This window comes from Varroa destructor, unplaced genomic scaffold, assembly GCF_002443255.2.
Source record: "Varroa destructor unplaced genomic scaffold, Vdes_3.0 BEIS01000003.1, whole genome shotgun sequence".
Lineage (NCBI taxonomy): Eukaryota > Metazoa > Arthropoda > Arachnida > Mesostigmata > Varroidae > Varroa > Varroa destructor.
The window spans coordinates 3,582,733-3,605,010 of NW_019211456.1; the positions used below are offsets into that span (position 1 = coordinate 3,582,733).

At 38.2% G+C, this 22,278-nt stretch overlaps 3 protein-coding genes across 6 annotated transcripts; all 3 read left to right on the forward strand.

Annotated features, from left to right (window-relative positions):
- Positions 1 to 4,864: 4,864 nt before the first annotated feature.
- On the forward strand, positions 4,865 to 11,030 carry dup (chromatin licensing and DNA replication factor double parked). The gene is made up of 3 exons (XM_022799714.2): positions 4,865 to 5,276; positions 7,270 to 7,413; positions 8,693 to 11,030. Exons 1-3 carry the CDS (start codon positions 5,046 to 5,048, stop codon positions 9,923 to 9,925), a joined length of 1,608 nt encoding a protein of 535 aa, XP_022655449.1. The 5' UTR covers positions 4,865 to 5,045; the 3' UTR covers positions 9,926 to 11,030.
- Positions 11,031 to 12,416: 1,386 nt separating this feature from the next.
- On the forward strand, positions 12,417 to 17,117 carry LOC111247684 (uncharacterized). Of its 4 annotated transcripts, none has more exons than XM_086985840.1 (9): positions 12,417 to 12,647; positions 12,811 to 12,840; positions 12,942 to 13,185; positions 13,771 to 14,113; positions 14,683 to 14,954; positions 15,421 to 15,611; positions 16,043 to 16,161; positions 16,442 to 16,547; positions 16,982 to 17,117. In XM_086985840.1, the coding sequence occupies exons 3-9, from the start codon at positions 13,083 to 13,085 to the stop codon at positions 17,066 to 17,068; spliced, it is 1,221 nt and encodes a 406-aa protein (XP_086841966.1). In that variant the 5' UTR covers positions 12,417 to 12,647; positions 12,811 to 12,840; positions 12,942 to 13,082; the 3' UTR covers positions 17,069 to 17,117. The 4 variants fall into 4 exon arrangements, with proteins under 4 accessions (XP_086841966.1, XP_022654666.2, XP_022654667.2 ...); XM_022798932.2 differs by having other exon boundaries at positions 12,418 to 12,580; XM_022798931.2 differs by lacking the exon at positions 12,811 to 12,840.
- Positions 17,118 to 17,164: 47 nt separating this feature from the next.
- On the forward strand, positions 17,165 to 22,013 carry LOC147756399 (uncharacterized). Its single transcript, XM_086985839.1, has 8 exons — positions 17,165 to 17,303; positions 18,569 to 18,718; positions 18,903 to 19,041; positions 19,415 to 19,576; positions 20,048 to 20,171; positions 20,299 to 20,466; positions 20,688 to 20,928; positions 21,135 to 22,013. Exons 2-8 carry the CDS (start codon positions 18,587 to 18,589, stop codon positions 21,681 to 21,683), a joined length of 1,515 nt encoding a protein of 504 aa, XP_086841965.1. The 5' UTR covers positions 17,165 to 17,303; positions 18,569 to 18,586; the 3' UTR covers positions 21,684 to 22,013.
- The last annotated feature ends 265 nt before the right edge of the window (positions 22,014 to 22,278 follow it).

Consider the following 22,278-nt stretch of genomic DNA (forward strand, 5'->3'; position numbering starts at 1 on the left):
GCAGAGGATGCGTGGCCACAAGGTAGGCGTGTATAGCTCATCGCCCTCGTAACCGTCGTTTAATGATCAAACTGTACGACCTTCTCGGCCGAAAACCTTTTAGTTAAGGTCGCCTTTCTCACGTCAGGACAAGAAAAATACTACTAAGTTTTCAACTGCTAGCAATAGCTTCTAGTAACTTGTTTTAATGCCTCAATGACGATTTAATCAATATACATACTTGTTTATTTTCGTTTGTGAAGTACTGCGGTAGCTTATACAATGACTATTCAGTCGATTCTTAAACACAACACATAAGAAATAACTTGGGCAATCAAGTCTTGCAAATTTCACATATTGCAGACCCGATAACTGCCGAAGGCTAGAGGAACAATAAAAAACTGTCAACATGAAAGCACGCGGGCATATAGTTATCTAAGTGATAAGTGGTAATTCCGCTGGGATTTCCCGAGAATCTTATGGGAGAGCGTTAACCATTTCAATAAGTAGAAGAGCAAGGTTGCGCCCTAATATAAGCTGTGACTACAGTCTATAACTGGTCTTAACCTTGAACTTGCACGTGCTCAGGTGACAAACACGAATAAAAAATTAAAGTTTAAAGCGGAACTTGATCCAGTCCAATCATGTTTTCTTATTGTAACTTACTTCTTTTGTAATCGTACGGGCCGAACATGTAAATTTGGTCTAAAATGAACAATATTAGAACAGTTTTTGACGACGGAGGTCTGAAAAAGATAAAGTTACTTTTTTAAGAGTATTTAGTAATGGTGACTATACTTCGTAAGTTACTCATTCCTAGTAGGTCAAAAGGAAGTTATAGATTTGTATTGATGTGTACGCTGAAATCAAAATATGAGAATAAAAAGCCATTCGTATCGTTAACTCGTGGCTGGGTGTAAAATAATCAATCGTTAAACAGGTCTCACCATTATCAGCCGTCGCCGAAGTTGAAACTATGCCCGTGTATCAATTCTAGGTGCTCTCAAGCGGTTCCCTGCCAGAGAAGTAATCGGGTCGCCTCTATCTTGATAGGCCTTATCGAAACGTCTTTTTGGGTCTAAAACTGCGTTGAAGTATATCGAATTTATTGCGAGACAACCAAATACTTGTAAAAAGTATCGTTTGATTTTATGGATAGAAAACGATTTTTCCTGATGATCATCTCAACTAATCAACCGCTAACTGTACACAATAAATGTGAGCCAACACTTCCTGGCTATATCTGTTCTCAGGAAGAACTATTTTTCCATTGGTTGTACGTTCATGGGTAACTATTTCGTAGACAAGCTAAGAAACAGCAAAACAGTTACGCGAAAATATTATGTTCTATATGTCTTAGGGTAGGCTGGTTCAGACACGCAGGCACAAGCCAGCCGTCTAAGTTCTTAGGCGGCCCGTCTAGTTGGCAGACGTTGCAGCCGCTTGGAACGAACAGCGGGTAGCCGCGTAACTAGTAACAGCTAGATTCCACACTAGTGGCTACAGCAGAAACAGCGTCCAAAATAGCTCTGGGAGACATTGGAGCATCTACTCGCCCGACAACTGGCCGATCACTTTTCTGATAGTTCCGCGGACTTTTTCAATATGAGTAGCGAATGCCCCTAGCATATACCTTTATAAACAATGTATTTATATCCTGATAAAAGGAACGATAGAAGAGGAAGCGACAGGTACTGATCACACTGCCTCGAAGCTGATCGGTCCCTTAGAACGGGCTGTGTGTACAGGCTGCGTTCTGTAACAATAAATTAGAAATAAAAATGTGTAATTAGAAATAAAAATATATATTTTTATTTCTAATTTACACTGATAAAAAATTGGAGGTTTCAGCCATATAGAAAAATGACCCTCGTCTACTTAAGCGGCTGTGCTACAGGATAACGTTATTCACTTAGGTTATTTAGGCGGAACTACTCTTTATTACAATGATGACTAGCGCTCAAAACTTGTCCGTAGTTTTGGAACTAAAAAAAAAAAAAGTAAATAAATAAAAATGTACATATTTGAACATTTTCAATAAAGTCAGATTTCAATGCTGAGCTCGAAATGTAGTAAACTGACATTAAAGCTAATTAATTTGAAATATAAAGCATTTGTATTAGAACGAAGACGGATGATTTGGAACACTCTCATCCAGGCCCACACTACCAAAAGCCATATAGAGATTACGATGGTGATCGCATTTAAGCGAAATGTGCGTTATTTTCTAATATAAATAGTCGATATCTCAATAGTTAACTGAACCTGTCATAGGATATATACTTCTCTAAAAAGAGTATATAATGCAACAATTACTAAATATAAAAAAGAAATAAGCTTAAAGAAACTGTTAATTCAAACTTTATTAATTGCCATCGAACCCATGTCTATCACCTCACCTAGCTATTGTTAGCTATTGGAAACATGTTTTTCTAGTTCTCCGTATTTTTATCACCGTTCTTAAGCAACGATCTATCCTGTTTTCCTTCCGAAATCTCATAGAAATCTTTCTGCAGTTTCGAATGATCGCGCTATAGGTCGTATGACCTATTGCAAGTGTCTCGTTAAAATATGAGGAGGTTTAGCATGAAGTACGAGATCCTAAACTCTTAGCATCTTGCACAAGAACAGTTATTTCGTTTTCAGTCGAAGTAGGTACCATTACTATCCATGACTTTCCGCCATTTTCATATTCAAAGGACTTATTTTGCTGCTATAGAAGTGTGGGGTACGAGAGTCTATGAAGTTTCATGTTGAGATTTAAACAATGTTCCTATGACAAAGTTGTACGGATTCTAGAATAGTTTGTTGGATCAGCATCCGGCGAGTATGGCGAAACACAGAACGTCTCCAATAATAGGTCGTGCATCTTTGTTACAGTAGCGTGATGCCTGCCGTGTAAGGTCGACTGTGACCATAGAGTAGGTGGTTCAGTCTTTCTCACTAAGCACGGCTGGTTAATCGTCGTCTTTTTTAGTTGTTAAAAGAATATTTCGGCCGTAGCTGACGGATCAAGGCGTATGAAGTTGTGGTGACTTGTAAACTTGTGACCGTTGAAGAGATACCATAAGTTATTGCACCCATACGTTTAGTTTGGATTGACAAGCCGTTCGTTCACCTGCATTTATTTATTTTATTATCGTCTGCAGTTATCGTAGAGGATCCACTTCTCATCACAATCACAATTTGGTCTAAGAATGGCTTACAGTTATAACGTGAAAGTAAAGAGAAGCAAGGGTCTCCATGGCTTTATCTTTCATCTTCGTGCGTAACCCATTCGCCCATTTTTAACCTAATTGACTTCACCCAGAAGGATAAACATGTTTTTTTACACACACTAAACCTGAGTAGTAACATCCTTAAAGTTTCGATGATTTGCCTACCATCACATTTCTGGACGCTGGAACGTATCAAATAACGTACACTTTTCCTAAAAATTCGACACTCATCTTCGCAAAGACCCCTCCATAAGACCTACCTTTGAGTTCTAAATGTCTCTCCTGAGATGTTTAAACTAACGGGTTATAAGCTTCTACTAGTAGATTCGGTACTGAACACAAGGGTTTATATGGCGAGCTGTTTTTGCCGTTAGACTGATTTGTTTCTAAACTGCTTTCCGAACTCATTGCAGTCTAGCTGCTAAAGGTGACGCTATCCAAGTGAACGGTCTCAGACTTCAAAGAGCACAGTGCATCTTAAAAAGAAAAAAAGTCTCGTAAAATGTATCATAATAAAATAAAATCAGCTTGAAATACGAGATTACGTGTTTGGTACTGACTAATCTAGTATATTACGCAGTAAGTATTAAAGTCTCACTCAACAAATATGTACCATTATGTAAAAAAGATTATAGATTGCTCAATATAGCAGGCCCTCAAGTAATCCCTACGTTCAAGGTAGTATTTTGGAGTCAATGTGATAAGCGTCTTTTATATACAGAAACTTATAAAATGCCTTTGCTAACAGACGTGGTGGATGGAATTTAACTGTATAGACGAATTCAATTGTTAAAATGTAATGGTTCCTATATAGGCTTCTGAAAGAAATATTCTCAGCACTACGTTGACTTAAATTTGAGAACATTAAAATGGTCAAGGTCGAAAGTGATTAAGTAAAGCCGCAGTTTCCAAGGCAATGCAATCAAATAAGCAGAACTGAATGCAAGTTATGATATATTATATTAAGATTCTATCAAATCGTGCCGAATTAGTCGCTGGCGAAAGCAGTATTCAAACCCCCCTTACTAAGAATTTAATTCTACAGGCACACAACGGAAGAATACATAAACATGAGTCAGTTGCATGACAAAGCTGGCTGCTGGGGGGTTCGAACGGGAACACTGGCTGCTAGCAGCCAATTAAAAGCAGACCAGACTACCCCATGACTCACCACTAACGGCTCGTTAATGCGATTTCTATTTTTTGAACTATATATTATTTCTACTTGCCGCATGCGTCACAGTCAATTGAAACAAAGAGCACGACTAGAAAAATAGGAAAATTGGAAAGCATGTACACGGGATCACTTAGAAGATTACGAGAAATACCCCTATGCCAGTGTCCATGCTTGCCTAAAATCCGTTCTTAGCGTACAACAATAGCGCTGACTGACGCGGACTCGCAGCTTTAGCCCTTCAAAACATTTTCGTTTTGAATTCGTTTTTTAAACTATAGAAGCTTGAGGAGCTCTGGAAGTCTATTTCAGTGCTATAAGAGATAGCCACCTACTATGCGCTGTTTTTCAGTGTCGCCAGTCCTAATTTCTAATTACTTTTAGTCTAGCATCTGATTTGGGTGAATTCGCGCCACAGCAAATTTAAATTATGTTGAAGTCGCTGGTCGCGCCCCCTGGTTTGGCGCCAAAAAGTGCACTGAAATGGCCAACTGTGCTTATAGTCGCTTGCCCGCCTTGCGTCTGCGTGCATGACTCCACCGTATGGCGCTAGTTCTCCGGTCCTCTCCAGTTGCTGGCTCTCTTCTTCCACACGACCGTATACTCGGGCAGAACACTGGTCGCTCAACAGTTGATTATCGAAAACCTTTGTGAATGTATGCGTGTGCGGTTATATGCGAATGTATTCGTGCTGTATCGTGGCCAATATGAGTGCCACGAGGGGACAACAGCAAACTCTAACGGATTTTTTCTCTGCGAAAAAGTCCACCCGACCAAGAGTCAAACAGGCCAGTCAGGCGCTTGAAATACTCAAAAAGCTTGATACAGATCTTGAAGGGATCCGAGCAGCCAAAAAAGTTTGTCGCTCATCAGTCAGTCTCAAGGAGAGCCCCCCCGCTTTTCAGGTAAGCCAGTGCTGTTTGCCGCGTAACGTGTATTTTATAGTCTACATGAATAGTAGGCCGCTGCGATCAACCTTTACCGAGAAAAATAAAATAAACTTCAGAGACGCATTGTGATTATTTTGCAAACAGACAGACTTAACGTTTAAAGATTTGACGCTTTGTTCGTGCTTCTATTTATTCGCCAAGTCCTGTTTGTGCCCCACGCAACGTTACATTAAAAAACGCCACGTCTCGACGATCACGATAAGCTTTCGTATGTGACTCATATCCAATCTCATTTTAATATTAGGTCTAATTGAAGTGCTGTTAAAGGACGGTTAAAGGACGTAAAAAAAGCAACGCGATTTGCTAGGTACTTTTTTGAAGAGTGCACCAACTCATAATTATATCGGTGCGGCTCCTTGTTGTACTTTTTGTGACGTGCATCTGCTATCCAGCTTTTTCGGTAGATGATTGTAACCCTGGTTCGATCATTCCCAACATTATCTTAATACCTGTCATTGAGTTTTTTCTATCTAGATTGACCTTATGCACAACGATGCGTTTTAATGTTAAGGTCTGATGGAGCAATTGTGATCTATTAAAAATGGTGCTCAATTTTACTTAGCGCATTTTGGAAACAGGTTAACTGTTACGAGAACGATAAACACGTATAGAATAATTTTGATATCAAAATAATAATAATAATAATGGTGGTCTCATTAATAACATGAATAAGACGCAAGATTTATTATGAACTGGAAAAAAGCATTAATACATAAATTTAACTTGTATTAAATTGCGTGATTATTTTTTTTTATATATCTTGCTAAGCTCGGCAACACTATTTAGAGCTATTCAAGCATGGAGTACTGCAGCGGAGGCTAACCAAGCAGGTCATTCGTAATGTTGGCTCTAGGCAAATTGGCGCCGTTTCGACAAGGCGCCTCTATGAGTATTAGATTGCTTCGCAAAGGGATAACTTTATGTTGCCGCCTACAGGATATGATGCGAAACGCGGTGGGTTTCTATTGGCTGGCTTTCGTGCCGGAGCGGTTTCTGCTGGTGAAACTACGTAGTTAAGCACCAGGCTACCGATCAGAGACTGACTGAGCGGTAGTAGGGGTAGCCAAAATAACAACACATGAATCAACAAGAATCTTATATTGATAATACGAAAATTGAAGAGAGCTGGATAATTTTAGGAAAATAAGGATACATATCTGAGGCTGCACCTGTTATAGAACAGAATCATATAGAAGTAGTTGGGTGAAGTAGTTGTAGTAAGCGTTCCGAACGACAGTATGTGCGATGTATAATAACGACAACTACGAAAATAAGCGGATTAGATGAAATTTCGCGTCATGATTGTTTTTCTGTTCAATAACACTACTATGGTCGAGGAATATAATGGGTACTCTAAGCAGAGAGCTAGAAATATAGAGCGACCCGTAGACGAAAGTTGTTTTAAAAAGTTTCCTGAATAAGCATGATTAAATCTACCGACGAGTGCTGAAAAAGAGCAAGCTCACAAAGTTATTCTGTTTTTACGTATGGATACGTTCGACAATGAAGCCGTAAATGTTTTTTTCTAACTCGTTAGTGTAATTTCTTTAATACACTTGCCAATTCGTGCGAACAGGTTGTTGAAGTTACCTCTTCCCTTTAAAATTAAGGAGCTGTCCCCACTGAAAGGTGGGGACTCCAGTCGGAGTCGATTTTTTTTGAGGTTCAATTTGAGATTCCTCCAACACACTCATGAAACAACATAGTGGCAATGCAAGCAACTGCCTTGTAGCTATTAGTGCCTTATATCATAACTCCCTGTATCCATTATATTCTGTAATAATTGTTGAAGTTAAATAGATTGGATGGAAAGAAACAAAGCACGCTGTTTGGTTTCAACTCAACGCGGTTACAAAGTAAAATAACAAGACTCACTTGATTAGCTATTTGTTCACATTATAATCTTCGAGGCAAACAATTCATCTAGTGGACGTATGCGTCATTTCAGCGATATGCCAGCCTTTTGGAGCCAAAAGCAGACGTTTCCGCGGAAAGCCAAGTTCCGAAACGAGCTGAGAAAGAAAGCGAAGAATTGTCCAGTAAAGAAACGCCCGCTCCTCCACTAAAAAAAACCTCCAGCAGTAATGGCAAGGTAATTGTTTTTCGTCTGTGTCCTTATACGTGCTTCTCTTATGGGCACAATAGGTACCATACACAAACCATAGCGGTTCTCTTACGTAAGTAGAACTTGATGCGCAGAGTGCCCCGTCTAGTAAAAGACTCTTTCTTGTACGGTGGTTGGAAGACTATATTTTAATAAAAACAGATATTTCAATGTACTGAGAGAGTTAGTTTTGGTGGTCGTTCCACTGTTGGAATTTTCAGTTCAAAATTTTTTTGCTGTTTATATTATTTTTTTGTCATTCTCTTTATAATCCGTAAATAATATTTTAATAGTGTCCGTTCATTAAGCGATATCGGTAAGTATAGGCATATTAGAGAGTCACTCCACTACACTATATACAAAAAACCCAGCGGAATCAAATTTTGTTTAAAGCACCTAGGACGTCTAAAAGGGGCGAAGGTTTCGAAAAGACTAACTGCGCTAGCTTGTTTGCACGATTCGATTGGTAATAGATACTTTCCTTTCAGGAAACATAAAAAGAGAACTTAAAAACCCATGATTATCAAATGTCGTTTTCTACGCCACTTAATGAAATTTTGAGCCCCTTAGATAGAAACCCTATTAAGAATCTTTCGGTAGTCTTAATAAAAATAGTTCCCATTTTTGTGGAAGCCATATGGCAACCACCAATAGCGTAGGACGTCAATTGCAAACAAAAAAGGAAGTTTTTGATTTTGGTGGCAGTTTGTCTTGCATGAAGATATTATATTAGGTAATGATTGAACTTTGTTCAAATTCCGATGACAGCGCATTGCTTTTTCTATGACTGCTATTTTACTTGCACTCTCGGTGGAAAGATCTCATCCAGTAGTTATAATTTGGATGGGCTTATTCGTACAATCATAAGTGATCAGTTGAACTGAGTTCGAAGTTAAACGCGACGCTTTCTAGTCTTAACTATCTATTTTTACAGTTTTGTAGATCCGCTTGATATCGAGCACGTTTTGAGGGCAAAGTCTCATTTTTTTAATCCTATTTTCTCGTGCAGTTTCGCCAAGTAGAATTAAGAACCAGCATGTTGGTTCGTCGATCATTCACGGTAGATATGACACTCGGAAAGATTGAGAAGAACGTCACATATATTAACTGCAGCCAGTAACATAGCTTGTCAAATGAGATGTTGTCTAAACACGCAAATTCTTCCCTTCAAAGATACTTAAAATGATTGCCATGTGTGCTTCATATTTCAATATCCTATTAACAAGCCTGTTATTACTATAACTGGAATACGTACTATTGTTTTCAGAGTACATTATCAAGGCTCGAGGCAAAACGAGCCACCTTGAGGGCCGCCAGGGAGAAGCTACGTCATTTCGAGAAAGACCAAACAGCTCTAAAAGAATTTCAGGCGACAAAACCGGTACGTGAAGCTGGACCTACCGCCGTTCCAGCCTATGAAAAGTATGACTATCTAACAGCACCTGCTGGTGTTCTGCCGCTACCTGTACACTATCAGCGACTGCTTGATGGTTTTCGGGCATGTGACACTGTTGTAGCGATGTACCACAATCGTAAAGAGCTTTGTCGCTTTGACAAGCTGTCATTAGCAGTACGAAGTATGACTCGGCACGAATTTAGTCTGTCACATCTTGGCAAAATCCTGCACATTAAGCCTGAAGCATACCTCGTATCTCTAGAACAGCATCGTTTCCTTGACACTACACAGAGGATGCACCACATTTTGTCATTCATTAATCCTCCACTAGGACAAAACCCTAAATTTGTACTCGAACGAAAAAATGACTTCAAAGATAGGCTATTATTGCGAGTGGCTAAGTATCACCAGGAGTTCCTGGACAAAGAGATGCCTGGTTCGGATGTTCCTGTTGAAGCAATTAAGAGATGGCACCCAAAGTTTGTTCTCGATTCTATACCCGATATACCGGAAAAGGAGTTGCCGAAATTGCAGGAAGCGAGTCAGGTTGCCAACGCTCAAGAGGTGCTAGGTAAAATACGGGGTAAGTTTTCCACCCGGATCGAAAAAGCGCTTGAAACTTTAGCCGAAAAGCAAGCTGAAAGAAAAACGATAGCGCCTTCCAGTCATACGCTATTGACGCCTAAAACGGTTACTATTAGCGGTGTGAGCCAAAGTCTTCTCGAAAGAATCCGCAAGAAAGAGGCTCTTAAAATGGCTGAGAAAATGGTGATGGGTGGACAAGATGAAAAGGAACGACGCATCCTTCAGGCACTGCCTGGACTGATGCGGGCCATCCGCCAAGTGTTTCTAACGTCAAAGAAAGCTACACTTCTTTACACGGATCTAACATCCAAAATTCGAGACAGCGGTCCTTTTGACAATCTTGACGCCCTCATGTCACGGGTGGGAGAAATAGCACCGGAGTGGTACAAGCCAATAATTGTGCGCAATGTTAAATATGTGAAAATTGATAAAGATCGTGATGTGAATTCGCTCTGTGAGCGTGTAGAACGCATGGTTAAGAATCATAATAACAGTACAAGTTCCATTAAAGCCGGCTAAACAGCTACGTTCAATAAGGTAGAATGGAACAGACCCACAGTAAAATATTCACAAGTAAACTGAATATGCTACAAGTAAACAACCGAAAATCCCCCAAATTAATGCATAATAAACGATATATATCAATGCTTTATTAATACGATTCGACTATGTGACGGTACAAACATGAGTTGCAGAAGAGGCTGGTGAGCGTAAAAAATCTCGCGAGACATATATGTAAATCTACTTGTACCTTCGATATAATAAGTATTTTCGATTTCGACACGGAAGAGCTTTATTGTTTGACCGACGTGGATAGAGAGCGTAATTAATTATGAATAGAGTTAAATAAATTTACCTTCCTTTTGCATGATAGCAAGAAGATTGCAGCCGCGCGATAAAAACAAAGGTGGCTACGTAACCCGATTAAGTAAGAAGCGAATTAGCGCTCAAGACAGGGTTTTTAATAATTTACGAGGAACAATTGCCATAGCTAGTGCAGTTTCAACAGAGCCAGCTGTATATTTAATCTGTCTGGAAATGCAAACATTATAAGCTGTAACTGGTCTATGTGTATGGCATTAGAATCATTATTGACACCCTAACATAGTCTTGACAGTCATGACCATTTTGACGATACTCTTTTGTATAGCTATTCCGACATGCCACAGATAAACGCGTCCCAGTTGGATGATTGCAATGAATACGCAGTCAACTTACACTAACTGAAAAAAATTCAAAACGTATATAAGAGCACAATATTTTCGCTATTGTACATATGCACCCAACATTTTCATCTCTATTTTCCACCACATTATTGTAAAAATCGCTTATTCGAAATATCTCGAACTGGAAATCAGCCCAGAATGTCATTCTCATTAGCAAGCGGTAATAATAATCAACTGTAATAATGGGACAATAACGATCAAATCATTAGTCTGTCCTTCTCTGTTTGTGTAGAGCAGAGCGAAGCGACCTGTTTGTCGCATGAGTCAGTCGCTTCAGTCAAATAACACTTTGTTTAATTAACCGAATTATATATGTATACAATGACATTGACTTTGTAATACCAATAAAATGTCAACTGAATATTAGAGGCGTAATAAGATTGTCGAAATCAACGAAATGCGTTTTTTATTTAGCCTAATTAAAATAAGATTGTTGTTATTTTGTATTTAGATAAAATAATATATCAAAGATATATATATATATATATATACATAACGTTAATCGCACTAAATTTTCATTATGTAATATGTAGGAATCTTTATGTGGAAAATCACTTAGTTGATTTGCACTAACTAAAACATGAATAGTATTACTAATGTTCGACTTAGTGGGGAAGTAACATGTGCCAATCAAGTTATGTACAAATCTATATTCCTCGGATGAATATATACAATGTCAATTAACAGTCCACCTTTGGATCTAAAAATTCACAAACGTAGAAAAAACAGGATATATAAAGGAAACTATAGGTAATAAATTAGATGGGTAAGATCGTGTTGTCAGAAAATATGACTGATTAACCTCTCTAATCAGTCACCGTACTAGCATGCTATTATCTGTATCTATTTTTCATTTTTTGTAATGATATCATTTGTCCACGTTGTAGGCCTATTTAATTAACTCCAAAAATCTAGTACGTTTTAACAGCTTGAGAAATACTCCGGATAAAAGGGAAGCCATCTATTGACTTGTAGAAGTCGAATTATCTGCAGTAGATTTCATTTCTAAATTTATAGCAGCATAAAGATGAATTTTCAAAAGTGATGTTTCGAGTCGTATTAATTCTGACATAGAGCCAAATTGAAAGTAAAGTTTCATGTGATTCTGCGTCGAGATTGGCCATTACTTGTTAGCCGAGTGAATCACCCAAATTTGGAATTTAATGGCAAGTATCGGAAATCGAAGCCTGTAGAACCGTCCATCATTGAAAGTCCGCCTTTCATAAGTAATACTCTTAACGATCATCATACATCGGGTAACCTACGAGAAAGGCAATGACTGACTACATTGCACAAGGCTTGCAAAAATCAGTTCACCTTTTCAACATTATTGATGATGTAAAAACATTGAATTAAGCAAGGTTATATCATATATGATTTATAAATTTTGCAGCTTTTGATTTATTTTTGGGTGATATCTATATAACAGATCCGCAAGCGAGAATCAATTTTTTGAGGAATAACACCGCTTTAGCGTATATATATATATAACTTGAGATATGTCTTCTAAAGCTGGAGCGAAAACTTTACCTTTAATAAATAAACACATTTACTTTAAAAGAAGCTTAAAAAGTCATGGGTTATTGTTACCGATTATAGAACTACTATTCACACAGCACAAGACCGATAACACTATAATACACACTGTTAACAAGATTTCAGAATACATGAGGCAAGTAAGCAAGAGAACTCGGCTCTGGCTCTCGCGCCATGAGACTTAAAATCAGCCCACCCCAAGAAGGAGGCTAATTTTTGGAATTGTATCCTTTAAGAGAACCGCGCGCTGTTTATCAACACACCCAATCGAACCCCAAGCAGCGAAATTCATTTTTATAAACTCGGAACAAGGACGAAATTTAATATTTGTTCTTGCTTAATTAGCAGACCAAGATTAATATGTAAAGCACAATATTACGGACGATATATATAATTATATTCATTATAAATTGTAAGTTTATGTTGTGCTAAAGTAACAATAAGTTCCTACGGCACAATGTTTTCGCGTTGGACAAGAGGTGATCAGTGCCGGCTTATTAACATCTGCCCTGTTAATATTTGTAATCAAAAATGATATTCTAGACGAATTTATTATCGTACTTTTATATGTATTAGACTTCAAGTTAATGGTTAACGTGATATATCATTTCTGTGCTCTGCTGTCGAAATGTACTGTTACAGTAAAACCTTCATGTTTTCGTATGATGTCAGGTATAGTGTGTTTTGTGCATAAACACGTCTAATTGTCCTAATTATTATACAATAGCCTCGGGTAGTGAAATATATTTAATTATCCGGGTGGCTGATTTCAGTCCGTACCTATTTAGCTGACCACTGGATTATCGAAAAACATCCCTGTCGTCAGCCTGTAATGCCGCTCCACACTCAGCATTTGATTGATACTGCTAGCCTGTGCAATTTGTAGATAACACTTGTCAAGGGGAAGTAGTATTATGACAAGTGAAGACACTGATGCCTCCAACGGAGGCGAACAGTTTGACGTTTCCAACATCTTAGCGGACTATTTTAAGGACAAAATTCGGCAAGGCATAGGAGGTGAGTGGGTGAAGGTTGTCATAAATAACTGTAATAATTTTCTGTTTTTCCTCTGAAGTCGACAGTAGAGCTAATTCTCATTTAAAGGTTGCCTTCGCCATTTTACTAATGCTTAAAAACCAGCCAATTCCGCATCAAAGATAAGATATAGGGTTATATGTCTACAAAATGTTGCGGCTATTCAAATCAATTCAATAACACGCTTATTATGTCAAAGGCAAAATGTACAGTGGTAGGGCCATGGTATGCGCCATACAATATGAAATTATTTTTCTGTTATAGCTAATATCTTCCGTATGGGATTGGCAGCGGTACCTTTGTCATTGAGACCAGTTTATGCAATCTAGCTATTTAGTTATATTATTGCTCTTATCGGTGATACAAATAAAATCTCGTTACTCAACAAGACACAGTCTCGATGAATGTCTGTCAGTATTCGTTCATCCATGTGATATAAGCAGTAAAATATAGTAATATTTAACGAAAGAGCAACTAATACTAGGTAACATTAAGGTGTTGTTGTCGGGTTTAATGACAATCGTAATAAATATACATAATATTGTACTATAATTGTCGGTCTTTCAGTCGGTGATGACGGTCAGAGTGTTCTATCAGAGGGGAAAACAAGTGACAGTGGCGACGTAGTCGAAGATGACAACAAGAAAACGGAAAAACGTGCACGTACTGAGAACGTTGAAGGTAGTCCTGAGCGAAAGCGAAGTAAAAAGGACAAAAAGACCAAAAAGAAAAAGAAGACAAAAAAACACAAACACCATAACCATTCGTATGACAAGCAACACAGTCATTCAAAAAGTTCATCGTCAAAAAACTCCACAGACAACAAGAACTATTGCACAGCAAACCGCACAGCTACTGAAAACGATTCAAGGATTAAAGAATCTAAGGACGGAGATCGAGAACCCGAAAGGTTTGTTTGTACACGTACATGTGTAATAAACATCAGGGTGAGAAACAAGATTTAAAAACAAGCTGAGCATTTATTACGTTTTTTAAACAGAGTATACATTTTATGTTGTTATCTGGAAGGGTGAGCTGGGACGTCCGTTTCACTTACACGATATAATTTAAGCAGTAGGCGATTCAGGGTAAGGTGGAAATCAGTGACCAAACATATGTCTTCTTAAGATGCAGCGAACTAATTCTTTGCTGAAGATCTGTAATACAAAAAAATGGCTAGGCTTTCACGTGGTTCGGCGATGTTTTTAAAAACACAATATGCCTTGAATTAAGCTTAGGTAGCAGCTGGAAACTGATATCTACTTAATAGTAAAAAAAGCGATAAGCTGAAATTATTCGTAATGCGTAAAATTATATGTTCTGTAAAAATTTTCTCCAGTCTTAATACTTGTGAATTCTTTGTTCGTTCTTATCCTTCACGTGAGGTTACAGAGTAAAGCGTTTTATTTTTCATACTCCTAATGCTTTGAGGTCCCGATGCGAGAAAAAAGCCTGTTATCGAATAATAAACGATTTCAGGAGTCGTAATAATCGTAGCCGTTCAGGTCGCAAGAATGACACTCATCAGAACAGTAGTTGTAGCAGTAGCGGTGGTGGTGATGAGGATTGCGGCGGTAGATCCATGCATCGACGAAACAGATCGAGAGATCGAGCCAGAAAAAGTTCGAAAGGACGAGGCGAAAGACGACGGAGCAGAGAACCTAGCTCCGACGGTCGCTGCAGTAGGAGCAGAAGCAGAGATCGGAAACAAGAAAAGAGACATCAGGACGCGAAACAGAAAAAGAAAAGAGGTAGCATAAATCTAATGCTTTGAAATAATCTCTGTGGTATCGCGTATAGTTTCTATGTTTGGTTGTATAACAAATGTATTGATCATTCTGAAAAACGTACATAATGCATTGTAGTAGCGTATCAGTTGGACACGTCTTTTATGTCATTTATACGTATTTGGACTGTTATACCATAACTTTTTTTTGATCGAAGTTTGATCCGTGGGGTTTTTATATCGTCACAGGTTTTTATGAGAAAACCTAGTGTTCTCGAGGTTTTACCTTCGTTGTATGTTAAAAAGTGGATACTTTAGAATACCCCTTGACTAGTTGGGCCCAGTTAAGCAAGTTGTCATTATGTTAGATCGCATGCGTTTGCTGTTTGGAAAATTGAAATGTTGTGGTCACGTGCACCACATAATGCTAACGTGATATATGGATGTAAGCTATAAAATTTGAATAATTTGGATCATATGTCTTCTCACAGATCGATCACGAAGTTTAGGTCGTTTCCGGAGTCCTCTTCGTGTACGAGAATCTGCGGCTCGAGGCAGTCGTGCTGGCGAAGGTCGAAAAAACGAAGAAGTTGGCCTCGGAGCAGGTTTTGATAAAAAGGAGCTTCTTGAAGTTGCTCGACGAAATGTGAAAGTAATGATTCAAACAGGGACGTTACCTAAGGTGAGCTTTGCAGATTGCTTAAGACATACATAAATTTAGAGATGTTTTTTTTTATCAGTGTAACATTAAAGTGTATTTCGACGAAACTTCATGCGCAGAACGTGCTACATACAGTGCCGCGATAAATGAAATTTTAATACTTACTGTTTGCTTGTTTAGTGCACAAAGAAGTTGTCAGGTTTGAGGCCAATATTCATTTAAAATTGTAAAACATTGTAAACATCTGCAAGTAGAAATTCAGCCTTCAGCTACTTATTTAGGGATTACTGCATCCTATTTCAACATTATTGTACGATTTGTTTTGTTATTTTTTTATATCTTGCACTTTGCTTCTTTACTTATGTCACAACTGTGGGATGTGCTGAATTCATATATGTAGGTCAAAGAATATGTCGAAGAAAAAAAAAAATGAAAATACGAGCTTTTTACAGGGAGTGGATGTGGAAAAGCTCGGATTAGATCTAACCAAGGAAGACGCAAATACTACTGCTGAAAGTGTAGACAAATTCACCGAGATTTGCAGAAAAATTCAGGAAACCGGTGACGATGAGTAAGTTGAATGATTAACTTTCATCTTTTCCTATGTTAAAACAGACTCAAGTCATTAGCTTTGCGACAGATTCATAGCGATGACGAAAGGTCCAAAAATCAACTAAATTTAATACGGTTTATTACGTTTCTTGACTAATGGTTATATAGATACGTATCCATAGATATCTTTTCGACTTAAACCTGAATGGTCACTTTGGAATGGAATCAGCGCGGATTTTTTTTCAGCATCGATCTAATTTTATGTGACTAAAATGAGTGCTTGTTGTTACCTTTTCTAGCGAGGCTGCAATTACAGCTCGTGTCAGCCATCCATTTCAGGTGAAGGAAAGGCCGATTAGAATGAATATTCCAAATGCAGTACAACTACCAGCAAAATCTTTTCAGGTATTGATTTTTAACTTTAACTTGGTGGAGCTATGTTTTACTACAGATATTGTTAGTGATTGTAAGTAAACCAATCCATGTACTTGGAGTGCAGTATTTGTCATTGTTATATGCCTGCTCAATAACTTTTTAAGCGGACAATTGCTGTCAGAAAAATTATAAATTATGTATTCAGAAACATGTTTTAATTTTTAAATGTCTTCTATTGAAACCGCCAAATGCATTGCCTCGGGTAGGTTTCGGACTCAAATTTGATTTTCGTTAGGTTTTACAAGTTATACCTCACGTACTGTCAATAAATTAAATAAACATAGTCTCTGCGGCTTTTGCAGTCAATGTTAAAAAGATAAAAGTTTGAAATATTTTTGTAGCACGTGTCTAAATATGGAAAGTACAAAAAGTAAAGCTTTATTTGATTTGCGATTTTTCCGCAGGAAAAGATAAAAGATACGGCGGCGCTTACAGCTCAATTTCCTGTAAGCAGTGGAAGCACCCATCGCAAAAATGAAATGCAAGTGTAATTATTTGATTGCGTTAAAACGTATGTGTCACACAAACGGTATAGATAGCACATCCGTATGTCACAAGTGAGCTGAAAAACAAGTAAACACGTTTCAGTAATTGCCTGTTTATTAATGTTAGATAAGCCTGTTTTACTTTAATTTCAGAAAGGAATTAGATTGGAAACCGGTAAAGAAAGGTAGAGAGGCTACAAAAGACAGCGTGGATACTAAGGATACAGGCAAAACAATAAAGGTGGGTAAAACGCAGGTGATGCCCGAATTCAGATTTCTTCAGACTTCTGAGAGACACATCCAACACACATATGTACTACCTAGTTGAAGGTTGTTACTATTTTTGAAAAACTTTATCAAAGAACTAAATGCTACCACTTCTTGTGAAGCACAAAAGACTGCGATGGCTGCACTTCTCATTATGGAGAAGTACGCAATATCATTTAACACCAACTACGTCTTCTGATCGAATTCATATGCATCACAAAGGGTGGGGAAGGAACGACATAAATAAAGGTCATAGCACGTTTTTATTGCAGGGCTCCGTAGAATTAATTAAAAATTGTTTTGAAGGCGATATTTCTCCACGAATATGTTGTACACAGCCTTCACTGTGCAAAAAACTCGAGATGTCTCTTTTTCTGTAGATTGGTGGATTTAATTTCTTTTATATTATGAACTATAAGCGTGTGGATTCTTATTAAAAAGTTAAGTTATTGCTAGGCGTAGACATGAACATAATAACATTCTCTGACGATCTCGATGACGGATGAATTATCTGAGAGGTTTAGTTTAATAATGAGTTTCTTTACAAATGGGACGGTAAAAAAGAGCCCCTAACCCGCCCAATGGTGAGAATGGCAGAAATCCTTCGACATCGACCTTCCATTAAAATTACGAAAACATTATTTTTGATTCCGCGTTTTTTTTTTTATGGTAAAAAGCTAGTTCTTACGTTTTATTAGACTCTTTGACTCTCTAGGTGCAAACCATTTCTTCATGTGAACTTTGTCCTACATACCTTCTCTCACGAGATATGTGAATTGATTGCTAGAAAATTTGTTTTTCTCATTAGTATTTACTTAAATCCAAAATTAGGTACCAGAAATATGTAGTGAAATGTTTCAAAAACTTGCGGAACACTTTTCGGAAATTCTACTCGTTTCAACCAGATCACAAAGAGGCACAAAAATCAGGACTATGGAGTTGATGGGCTCAGAGACTTAAAAAAGGGCCTTAAATATTTGCTTATAATGACGTAGAGTCAGTATTTATGAGATACAACCTACAATTGAAACGTCCACATTGCGAAATATATCCTGGTAATGTTGCCTGCTAGTTTTGTAAGTCGATTTCAGTAGTCTATCCCATAGGAACACCTGCACGCGGTTTCGCCAAGAATGTGTACGGAGAGATTCATGAAAATCTACTATATACCGGATATTCAGTATAAGTCGCCAGTCGCAGGCTAGTAATCGGTTTTCTTTTGGCGTGTGTTTATTTTAGAAGGATATTGGTACAGCTATGGCCCCACTGACCAGCGGAATTTCCTTGGACGCTAGTGAAAACTCCTCGAAGCCAATACTTAGCGTTGCCCCCTCACCATGTCGCGACAAGGACCTCGAAATAGCACTAAAAAATATGACCATCCCGCAGGTGCGTTAAAGGACTTATGAATAAAACAAAATGTACCCCCTTCAAAATTTATTAACTTTTTTACAAAGCAAAGTTACATGGACGAGTGTTATGAATTCTTCTCACGCTTTAGTTAATGTATTCGCTATAATACAGCGTACAAAGATAACTCAGCCCTTATAAATAACCTACAAATGGTTTACAGGTAATGACAAAAAGAGTAGAAGCTCTTCAGAGGCTGCAACGGGACCCTGCAGATTTGGATGCAAAAAAACTCCATGAGGTAACTGAAAAAGTAATACGTGAATGGAGCCGCAGTAAACAACAGCCTGGCCAGCTTACAAGTAAGTGAGGTTTCGCGAAGCTCCTTGATTAAAGCCACCAATGAGAAATGAAAAAGTATATTGCTCTGTAATTTTCAATCAATATTCAGTTAATTCTATAAACAGTTTGCTAAATGGTTGAATTTCGGGAATGGCTTGCAAAAAACTTGTGCAGTAAAAACGTACCTTGAGGAAATTTAATAGTATATATTTTTAAAATTATTTTGTTTTTAATCCATCTATAAGCCGTTACGTTCTAAGTTTCCCGAAATATTTGTTTAGCTACTTTATATGACATAACTAGATAACTACACGGTTTTATAATTTACAGATTGCTATAACTATGCGTGGCATTTGGAAAAAAACGCTTCATTTATTTCCGCTGTTTTTTCAGACGCGGTTGATACAAGTGTAAAATTCCTTTCGCCAGCAGAACTCCAGGAAGGCCCACAAGCCTGGGTCAAAAAGGACCAACTCCAAAAAGCTCGAGCTGTTGAAGGCGGCATTGGAATGGCATTGCTTCAAAAAATGGGTTGGAAACCGGGAACAGCGTTAGGTTAGTTGCTTGCTATGAAAGAAGCATGAATAGTATGCGCGTGTTTATTATGACTTATTTTGTACTGGTTCCGCCAATGCACGTTGCCCAGAAGATAAGCGTAGTTGCCTTATAAATTATTACAGTTTGCTTTTTTCTGTAGTTTACCTTTTGACTTAGGGAATTTACACTTATACAGGCTACATATCTGTGATTTTAGCAAGTGCCCGCGTTTGTACATGTTGTTATGGATTGCTGATTTAAGGATTCTACTTATTCATAAAAGTCTTATACTTATATTCTCTAGGTTGCTATATTAGTGATAACTACCAATGATAGAAATTTTCAAATTATGACGTTATTCAGTAATTCAATTCACTAAGGTATTTCGTTTCGGGGACTTGGCCACCGGAGCAATTACTAGTGTCGGGAACTAATCCTTTAATAAAAGACGTTACATATATAACGCTAATTATTTCTCAACGGTATCAGGCAAAAACCGTGAGGGTGCGTTAGAACCCCTTCTACCAGCTATCAAAATGGATCGCAAAGGCCTGGTGGCCCAGGAGGAAGCAATAGCTAAAGATTTTTGTGTTAATGTCACCATTCCTAACCGGTAAGTACAATAGAAGTTTAGTAAGCACCTTACTTGGTAGATTCGCAAGAAAATTATGTCTATTGCAATTGTACTATATTTCTCATTTCGAGTAAATAAATTTTGAAATTGCTTTGTGTTCGATCAGGTCTGCTCGTGCGAACGCGCAGTTGCAGGAAGTCCTAGCGACTTCGTTGGGTGGAAAGCATCCGGTATCGGCATTGATTGAACTCTGTACAGCCCAGAAACTTCCTGCACCTGAATTCATTGAAATGCCGGCCTTCGGACCCGATCACAAGAAAACGTTTCTGTACAAGTACGTTCCGTTGATAATTTATAATAAATTATGTCTCAAGATTTAGCCATTAAATCACGCTAAGTGAATCATTTTACATTCGTTCGCTAAAGCTCTTCTAGGCCACTGACACGCCAGTAAATTCGCCACAGATTTTACTACAAATTCATACTAACTCTATGTGAGTGACTTTGTACCTGGTAAATTCAGCAGTATTGACCATATCGTATTTCACATTGCAGGGTATTGGTTAACGGCAAGCCTTATCAGTCAATGGAGCGATCTCCTAACAAAAAGCTGGCCAAGGCGGCAGCAGCTTTAGTGGCATTGAATGAGATGGGCGCTGTTGTCGGCATTGAAAAAGCACCTCGGATGTCGCTACTTTCGCATAGCGCACACGAAGTTCCCACGCGAGTGTCGGCTCCCACAGGAAACCTAGCTACTCATGACATGTTCCAACCTCTTAAATGCACAGATCCTTCGGTTAGTACCGGTTCGTCACATTTTTTGTGCACCTGATTTCTTTAACACTAAAATGTATTAGTGGATTGCCAATTCCATTGTTCATTTATGATCGTACATCTCTTACTCTCTTATAGATTACACTATTCTAAAGCTATAGCTAAGCTGTGAATTGAATTATGTTTAGATGATTTATGTATTTTTGCACTACCTTTTGAAATTTGCAGAAAATGGCAAGTAACTTCTTGACTTCGTTCCACATGGGTATAGGAGCTGCTATGCCACCTTCCAAACCAAGATCACAAACTTCTACGGTGCCTTCATCGCAGACAGCACAGGATCATAGATTAGCCCCGCACTACCCAACTGATGGTTCATCCTATCCTTTGTGGACAAATATTGGGTCGAACGGTGGTCAAATCCAGGGCATCCAAGGTCCCGTGAAGGCAGGTATTATGGGTTCGCCTACCATGGTACCACACCCAAATCAGGGAATAAGTTCAAGTGGGAACACTGACGCTGGCGACGTTTCCCAGCGTCCTGCTATGCCATCTCCGTACGAAGCGTACTTTACTGGGAGTCAGTTGTGCAATTTCTACGCAGATCCATGTTCATCATATGGCTTCCTCGGTGAGAACGATTCCATGGAGGCTCAGGGGAGATTCGGTGATAAATGCATTGCAAATAATCAAAGGATTGCATCGATGCCTACAGCTGTTGTAGCTCCTTCAAGAGTACCGCCTGACCGAAATATTATGTGTCCACCAAAAACGTAATTCTGGTGAACCCGGAAATTGTGAGAGAACGCTCTCTGTATATTTAAGCGCTTTTTTTAATTACGAAGAACTAGCAGTATTGACTAGGGTACCGTTAAGGCCCTGACGTCAAACACTAACTCCATTGAAAAGTAGAGCTTTTGGAAGACTTGTTTTTCCCAGCTTGATTAATACAAACGAAAAAGCTTCTACGGTTGTTTGAAAAGCCGAGAAGGGGAATAACCTTATATTTTGTTCAATTGGTCAATGGGTGAACAGAAAAACTGCATATTCCTCAGATATGTAAAAATATATGTATATAAATAAGAATAAATATATTATGTGTTTGTATTCATTTTCTTCCTGGTATGATATAGATATCTAAAGTACCGCGAACATCGTATAAGGTTTCATTTTTTTTGCATTTTTGAAACACTTCTTATCAAACGTACGTCATACCTAGTTCTTGGTTACTCGGCAAACAATCTTTTTTAAATTTCGTTATTTTCTCGAGCAATGAAACAAAAATATTCTTTGCAATGATTATAAGTTAATTATCTTGAAAGACTCGGTATATGTATTTCGTGTGCTATTTTACGCAATAAACACTATAACA

What these genes read in the sequence shown, in the direction of transcription:
- dup (XM_022799714.2), top strand. Translation starts at nt 5,046, where the DNA reads ATGCGAATGTATTCGTGCTGTATCGTGGCCAATATGAGTGCCACGAGG. An exon ending in AGAGCCCCCCCGCTTTTCAG is followed by an intron (nt 5,277 to 7,269) that starts GTAAGCCAGTGC and finishes GCGTCATTTCAG; the next exon opens with CGATATGCCAGCCTTTTGGA. An exon ending in CCTCCAGCAGTAATGGCAAG is followed by an intron (nt 7,414 to 8,692) that starts GTAATTGTTTTT and finishes TATTGTTTTCAG; the next exon opens with AGTACATTATCAAGGCTCGA.
- LOC111247684 (XM_086985840.1), top strand. Translation starts at nt 13,083, where the DNA reads ATGACAAGTGAAGACACTGATGCCTCCAACGGAGGCGAACAGTTTGAC. An exon ending in GAAACAGAAAAAGAAAAGAG is followed by an intron (nt 14,955 to 15,420) that starts GTAGCATAAATC and finishes GTCTTCTCACAG; the next exon opens with ATCGATCACGAAGTTTAGGT. An exon ending in CAGGAAACCGGTGACGATGA is followed by an intron (nt 16,162 to 16,441) that starts GTAAGTTGAATG and finishes TACCTTTTCTAG; the next exon opens with CGAGGCTGCAATTACAGCTC.
- LOC147756399 (XM_086985839.1), top strand. Translation starts at nt 18,587, where the DNA reads ATGGCCCCACTGACCAGCGGAATTTCCTTGGACGCTAGTGAAAACTCC. An exon ending in AATGTCACCATTCCTAACCG is followed by an intron (nt 20,172 to 20,298) that starts GTAAGTACAATA and finishes GTGTTCGATCAG; the next exon opens with GTCTGCTCGTGCGAACGCGC. An exon ending in TTAAATGCACAGATCCTTCG is followed by an intron (nt 20,929 to 21,134) that starts GTTAGTACCGGT and finishes TGAAATTTGCAG; the next exon opens with AAAATGGCAAGTAACTTCTT.